Genomic DNA, 7,500 nt, shown 5'->3' with positions numbered 1-7,500 from the left:
CTTCGTGTTGCTGTTGCTGCTGCTGTTGTTGCTAAAAGGGAGGAGGGTGCAGCAGCAGCAGCTGCTGCTGAGGATGCAGCAACGCTGCCGCACCTGCAGCTCCACCAGAGATAGAAGGATATCCGCCCAGCACCTAAGTAGACAACAAAAGCAGCAGCAGCAACAACAGCGGAATTAACTGCAGCAGCAGGTGCAGCAGCAACTGCAGCAGCAACGGCAGTATAAACAGGATAGGTGGCTATTGTCTCCCTGGGCCTAAAGGATCCCTTCTTACTGCCACACGAAAGGGTCGTCTCCCCAGTCCTCGTTAGTCTGCTGCTGCTGCTGCTGCTGCTGCTGCTGTTGTTGCTGCTGCTGCTGTTGCTGCTGATAGTATATAGCCCGCCGAAGGCCAGGCAGCAAAGAATGAATTGCCCCCCTAGGGCGGACCCCACAGGAGCTGAGGGCATGCAGCAGCGCAGCAACAGCAGCAAGTTGCTGCAGGTGTTTTACGGGGACACGCCCTGGAGCTGCTGTTGCTGCTGCTGCTGTTGCTGCAGTTGCTGCCTCAAGCTCACGCCTCGACCCCACAAGATGCTTCTCCATCAGCAGCAGAGCTGCATGCACAGCATCTGCAGGGGCATTGCAGCAGTTTGCTGCTGCTGCAGCACGAGCCCAAGCAACGGCAATCCGTGGATCTGCTGCTGCTGGTGCTGCTGCTGTCCCTCTGCTGCTGCTTCCTGCTGCTGCTGCTGCTGACCACCGACTTAACAGATCCTGTGCCAACGCATCGCGCAGCTGCAGCAGAGCAGCGAGAGACTGCTGCAGCAGCAGCAACAACGGAGGAGTAGGCTTAGCAGCAAACCCTCCTGCTGCTGCTGCTGTGGCTTCGAGCAGCAGCCTTTCGCATGCACTCATTGCCCTATCAGCAGCAGCAGCAGCAGCAGCAGCAACACAAGACAGCTGCTGCTCCCTCTTAACACGCTGACGATACACCTCAGCTTCTGCTGCTTCTTGCTCAAGGGCTTCTAAGGCGGACGTTGGAGCAGCAGGGGATTCTGTTGCTGCTGCCGTTGCTGCTGCTTCTGCTGCTGCTGCTACTGCAGAACCTGCTGGTGCTAGTGCTGCTGCTGGTGCTGCTGATAATGCTGAAGAATCTGCAGCAACGGCTGCTGCTGCTGCTGCTGCTAGTTCTGCTGCAGCATCTGGGTAAACATCATGTAAGGACGCCAAGATGTCGAGGGGCGGCATGCAAGAAGCAGCAGGACTGCTGCTGCTGCTGCTGCTGCTCTTGCTGATGCTACTACGGTAATCCAGTAGAAGGTGAGCTTCTGCTGCAGATAGCTGCGGGTACACCGCAACAACAGCAGCATCGAGGGTCGGCTGCAGCGACAGCAGCAGACGAGAGACAGCCACCCAGCAGCAAGCAACATGTTGCGCCTCCGCCAGCTCCAACGGGTTGCTGCTGCTGCTGCTGTTGCTGCTGCTGTTGGTGCTGCTGTTGTCGCACTGCAGCAGCAACCTCTTCCTGACGGTTGCTGCTGCTGCTTGCAGCAGCGGTGCGTCGCCACACACTGCAGCAGCAGAAGGGAGTGCAGCAGAGAGGTGCAGCAGCTGAGCAGCAGCAAATGTGTCTCCTTCTGTCTCCTGTCTCCAAGCCAGGCCCCGCCCTAAAGAATAACTTAACTGCCCTAGTCGAGAGGGGGGGACCCCCCTCAAGGGGCCCCCTGGGGGGCCCCCTTGCAGGTTCTTTAGGGGGCCCCCAGAAGGGCCCCTCAAAGGAACGGAGCAGCAGAAGGCCGATAACTCCTTTAGCGGCGACGTGCTGCAAAGACAGCAAGACACAGAAAAAGAAGAGCTGCTGCTGCTGCTGTTGCTGCTGCTGCTACTGATGCTACTGATTCTATTCATTCATGCCGTGTCTCTTCTACACGTGCTGCAGCAGCAAGAGTAACAGCAACAGCAACAACAATAGCGTAGGGGGCAGTAGGCAAAGCAGCAACAGCAGCTGCAGCAGAAGCAGTAGCGTGACCAGCAACAGCAGCAGCTGCAGCGGCAGCAGCAGCAGCAAACTGGCGTACTTTTGCGTCCGTTGCAGCAGACCCCACAGTGACAGCCAGAGGCCCCTATCATTAAGTCGTGTTGCTGCTGCTGCTGCTCCCCACCTTCTACCATCAACAGCAACAGCAGCTGCAGGGGCCCCTGCAGCAACAGCACGCAGAGCTGCAGGTGACAGCACTGCAGCAGCAGTGTCACCGTGGGGGCCCCTTGGGGCCCCCATGAGGCCCCTGCATACAGCACTCCACAGCTGCTGCAGCAGCAGCGCATCCAAAGTGCCGCACTGCAGCAGCGCAGCAGCAAGAGAGGCCCCTTCACGGAAGGTCGGGGCATTCCATATCTCCTGCTGCTGCTGCTGCTGCTGCTGCTCTTCGTGTTGCTGCTGCTGCAAAAGAGACAGCTGCGCATGCAGCGTTTCCTTTAGCTGCTGCAGCGCGAGTTCCCTGTGGGGCCCCCAGCAGCAGCGCAGCAAAACCCATGATACCCGCTGCGCCTCCTGTGTACATACACTCCAAGACAAGCAGAGAAGACTGACACTGCAGTAGCAGCAATAACAACAGCAGCAGCAGCAACAGCAGCAGCAGCAACAGCAGCAGCAGCAACAGCAGCAGCAGCACGAGGCTTGCCTGATAGCTCTTAAGACGGGGCATCGAAGGGGCCAAAGCAGGCAGCACTGCCCTCCGCAGCAACGGCAGCTCGACATACAGCAGCGGCTGCTGCTGCTGCTGCTGCTGCTGCTGCTGCTGCTGCTGCTGCTCTTCTTGTTGTTGTTGCTGCTGCTGCTGCGGTGAGAAGCTGCTGCAGCGATTTATGTTGGCTAATAAGGTAGCCAACTCGTAAGGCCCCAGTTCATGCAGTCGCATGCGGGCGCTCCGCAGCAGTGCAGCAGCAGCAGCAGCAGCAGAACCAGATGCTGCTGCTGCTGCTGCTGCTGCTGCTTGAAGTTCTTCATTTGATGCCTGTGCTGCTGCTGTTTGCTGCTTCTGCTGCTGCTTCGTTTGCATAGACACCGCACGAGCAGCTAAGCCAGCAGCAGCAGCAAGAAGCTTCGGGGGCAGCCACGGGCCAAGGGGCCCCAACTCAGCAGCAGCAGCAGAAGCAGCAGCAACAGCAGATACACAAGCACGCAGGCCTGACTTCCTCTTGCTGCGCCTGCCTGCAACAGAAGCTGCTGCTGCAGCAGCAGCAGCAGCAGAAGGGGATGCAGTAGGGGAGACTATGCTGCTAGCCTCTGTGTCTCGCAGTAGAATAGACGCCGGTGCGCCTTCCTGCTGCTGCTGCTGCTGCTGCTTCTGCTGCTGTGCGAGATACGCGTCAAGGAAATGCAGCAGACGCCTGCCTTTAGCAGCAGCAGCAAACCTTCGTCTCCTTGCTGCTGCTTCTGCTGCGCCCTCTTCCCTTGCTGCAGCACCTAGGGGGCCCCCCTGCTGTTTCTGCTGCTGCTGCTGCTGTTGTTGCTGCTGCTGCAGAGAACTCCATGGGCCCCCCCTAGCAGTCAACAAGAAGCAACTAGGCAACACTTCATCTTCCCAGGGAAACACATTGTTGCCGCTGCTGCTGCTGCTGTTGCTGCTGCTGCTGCTGCTGTCGTTCCCGCTGCAGGTGTCTTCTGTGCCGTCTCCGTTGCTAGTGCTATCAGCATCAGCACTGTCCTTGGTGCTGCTGCTGCTGCTGCTGCTGTAGCCGTTGTTGCTAATGTAGCTGTTGTTGTTGCTGCTGCTGCTGTTGCTCGTGTTGCTGCTGCTGCTGCTCACAACGGTTCTGCTGCTGTCTCGCAGTGTCGGCAAAAGAGAGGGGCGGTGTAGCGGGGCCCCCAGGGGCCCCCCTCCGGTTCGAATTGATCTAGCAGGAACTGGTGCTGCCCACGCTACGTTCTGCTGCTGCAGCTGCAGCTGCTGCAGCACATGCAGCAGCCTCTTCGTGCTGCAGCGCATAGCCCTCAGCACCAGAGGCGCAGCAGCACGGAGGGTACGCAGGCTGGGGGCCCCCAGCTGCGTCTCATTGAATTATGCTGCTATTATTCCATTGTTGCTTCTGTGCTGCTGCTGCTGCTGATACTGGTCGGTGTGTTGCTGCTGCTGCTGCTGATGCTGCGGGTGTAGGGGGCCCCCCAAGACATTGCCGATGGTCTAGGGGCCCCCCCAAGGCAGCAGCAAGGGCAGCAGCAAGCAGTAGCGTTAGACTATTAACAATATATTTAATCCTTATATAAAATAAAGAGAAAAAGAGGAAGAAAGGGAGGAGGAAATTATTGTTTTGCTGCTCCTGTTGCTGGTGTTGTTGTTGCTGCTGTGTGTCGATGCTGCTGACCGCCCGATCAGGGCCCCTGCAGCAGCAGCAGCAGCAGCAGCAGCAACACCGGCTCTTTGCTGTTCTCTCTGCCTGTATTTACCTATTACGTCTATACTTAAGTGTTTATCAAGACAGTGCACGGATTTGCTGCAGCAGCAGCAGCAGCAGCAGTTTGTGGTACTGCTGGTGCTCCTGCAGGCCAGAAGGTTCCGGCGCCGAGGGGCCCGGCAGGGGCTGCTGCTCTTGCTGCTGTTGCTGCTGCTGCTGCTGCTTCTCTCGCTACAGCAGCAGATCTTTAATATGTTAATTGTTATTTAAACAGTTTATTTGTTTTTTCCCCATCGTGCTGCTGCTGCAGCTGCTGCCGTTGTTGCTGCAGCTGCTGCTGCTGCTCTTGCCATTCCCCCCGTCTGATCCTTTGCTGCTGCAGCAAGGCTTTCCTGCAGCAGCAGTCTTCTTATTAACAGAAGCAGCAACAAAGCAGGTAAGAATATAGCTTGCTGCAGCAGTTCCGCTTCCTGCTCTTGCTGCTGCTGCTGCTGCTGCTGCTCCTGCTGCTGCTCCTGCTCTTGCTACTGTTTCCTGGGGCCCCTTCTTGCAAGCTCCGAGGCAAGGAGCAGCACAGGGGATTTGCTGCTGCTGCAGGCAACTACACAGGAAGCATATATGCTGCTACCATTACTATAGCTGCTGCTGCTGCTGCTACTACTACTACTACTGCCTTTGCTGCTGCTGCTTATACCTCTGCTGCTTCTGCTCCTTCATTAAATATACAAGCAGCAACTTATTATACATTTGTGTCTCTTATGACCTGTGCAGCTGAAGTACTAAGACCTCAACTCCTAGGGTTTAGGGTTTAGGGTTTAGGGTTTAGGGTTTAGGGTTTTTCTGCAGGCGGGATGGGGCAGGTACAGGGCCTCCTTGGGGAACCCCCAACGGATACAGAGACATCTGTCTTGCTGCAGTTAGCTGAGGAGACACTAGACGGTGCAGCAGCAATAGGTGTAGCAAGTGCTGCAGCAACTGCTGCAACAGCAGCAGCAACTCCCTCCTCAGGTAGATCATCATCATCAGCAACAGCAGCAACAGCAGCAACAGCAACAGGTGCAGCAAGAGGATTGTTCGAATCCCCCCGACTACCAGCAACTAGTGCAGCAGCACGTATGCCATCTTCTTCCTCTTCTTCTTCTTCTGCAGCAGCAGCAGCAGCAAATGAAGAAGCAGCAGCAGCAGCAGCAGAGGAGATACCCCCTGAGCTTATCTGCAGCATTTGCTGCGATTTATTTCAGAAGCCCGTCCTGCTGCCATGCGGTAGGTCCTTATCTGCTGCTGCTGCTGCTGCTGCTGCTGCTGCTGTTTCTGCTGCTGTTTCTGCTGCTGTTGCTGCTGCTCTTTGCTGGTGTTGCATCAGTTGTCGTGTGGGGATAGTGCAGCAACTGCAGCAGCAGCAACAGCAGTAGTAGTAGTAGCAGCAGCAGCAGCAGCATTGTTGTTATTATCCAAGGACTGTTGCGAAGCTATTTTAGCTGTTGCTGCTGCTGCTGCTGTTCTTTGTTGTTGCTGTCTGTACTGCTGCCGTGTTTGCTGTTGCTGTTGCTGTTGCTGCTGCTGCTGCTGCTGCAGCTGCGTCCCTAGTTACTGTTCTTCCATGCTGCTGACATATTTGCTGCTGCTGCTGCTGCTGCTGCTGTTGCTATTATATCCCTAGCATATACTTACAATCATTGTATAAAACAAACTAATTTTCTATTATTGCTGCGTGTGCTGTTGCTGCTGCTGCTGTTGCTGCTACTGCTGCTGCTGTTGCTGCTGCTGCTGCTGTTGCTGCTGCTGCTGCAGGTCATGTATTTTGTTTTTGGTGTGTATATAACTCAATGAGTATATATGAATTATCTTATTGCCCTTTATGCCGTTATTCTTTTTCTTATTTACCCCCTATATGCCGTCCCCTTTATCTGTATATACACCGTAAATATACAGCAGCAGCAGCAGCAAGAACAGCAGAATTAAATATATATGAAGAAAATAAACAATTAAGGAGTCCCCCTCATCATCTTATTGTTAGGGGGCCCCCAGGAGCAGCAACAGATAATATACCATTAGGCAGCAAGAATCTGCTGCTGCTGCTCAATAAGGATGCAGCAAATCTGCTGCCTAGACACCTCATGGTAGATATTCGTGTTGCTGCTGCTGTCCTTAAGGCAGAGGAAATATGGTCTAGTATTAAGTCTAATCATGCAGCAGCAGCAGCAGCAGCAGCAACAGCAGCAGCAGCAGCAGCAACAGATGGTGGGTATGATGATGAAGATATTAAGGATGTTGATGAGGGGCCCCTCTCTGTTGGTCGGGTGTACAGGAGGGCCCCCCCTCCTCCTCCCTTAAGGAGACACCAAGGAGACACTGCAGCAGAAGAAGGAGAAGCAGCAGAAGCACCAACAGGATCAGCAGCAGCAACAGAAGCAGAAGCAGCAGCAGCAGCAGGATATATTATAGATAGTACATGGGGGGAAGGAGAGACAGATGCTGCTGATGCAAGAGCAGCACCGTTGCCCTTATTAGAGGGACCGTCATCTAGATTCCTATACATGCAGCAGCAGCTGCTGCAGCAGTCGCAGCAGCAGCAGCAGCAACAACAGCAGCAACAACAGCAGCAGCAACAGCAACAGCAACAGCAGCAACAGCAGCAACAGCAGCAGCAGCAGCGGAGACAGAGACAGCAACCATTTAATGATACAATAGATGCTGTAGATACAGCAATGAATGCATCAGAGGAAGCAAACACTGCAACAGAGAGAGCTGCTGCTGCTGCTGCTGCTGCTCGTGCTGCTGCTAATACTATTGCTGCTGCTGCTGTACGAGAAGCACAACAGGCACCACAATCATCAACAGACACCCAACAGGTATGCATCATCTCCTTCTTCCTCCTCTTGCTGCACTCAGCAACAGCAGCAAGAGAGTTCATATATTATTGCCCTTGATTCCTAGGGTTTAGGGTTCCTAGGGTTTAGGGTTTAGGGTTTAGGGTTTTATGTATATATATTATGTATGTGTATAGGATAACGATATAAACATAATAATAAGAGATGAATTATCCTTATCTTCTCCCTCCTCTCCCTCTCCCTCTCTCCCTCCCCCCTCTCCCTCCTCCTCTCCCTCTCCCCCTCCCCCGAG

The 7,500-nt window shown here is 54.8% G+C and overlaps 2 protein-coding genes across 2 annotated transcripts in view; one reads left to right on the top strand and one right to left on the bottom strand.

The window, feature by feature from the left end:
* Positions 1–3,971, bottom strand: part of EMWEY_00051010 (hypothetical protein, conserved) — a gene marked incomplete at both ends in the record, with an annotated part of 5,469 nt that extends 1,498 nt beyond the window's left edge. Inside the window, 4 exons of the mRNA XM_013479667.1 lie at positions 94–133; positions 275–1,804; positions 2,145–2,533; positions 2,655–3,971. Of these exons, the coding sequence (XP_013335121.1) occupies positions 94–133; positions 275–1,804; positions 2,145–2,533; positions 2,655–3,971 (3,276 nt within the window). The remainder of the gene's footprint in view (positions 1–93; positions 134–274; positions 1,805–2,144; positions 2,534–2,654) is intronic.
* A 2,523-nt stretch (positions 3,972–6,494) lies between these two features.
* Positions 6,495–7,500, top strand: EMWEY_00051000 (hypothetical protein; the record flags this gene model as incomplete). Its single annotated transcript, XM_013479666.1, has 2 exons — positions 6,495–7,229; positions 7,385–7,500. Coding segments are annotated over 2 exons (851 nt in total), but the record flags the coding sequence as incomplete, so codon positions are not given.

The sequence above is a fragment of the Eimeria maxima genome, genomic scaffold (genome assembly GCF_000499605.1).
Source record: "Eimeria maxima Weybridge genomic scaffold, Emw_scaff1280, whole genome shotgun sequence".
Taxonomy (NCBI): domain Eukaryota; phylum Apicomplexa; class Conoidasida; order Eucoccidiorida; family Eimeriidae; genus Eimeria; species Eimeria maxima.
Note: the sequence above shows the minus strand (reverse complement) of the source record. Positions and strands in the feature narration are given on the sequence as shown.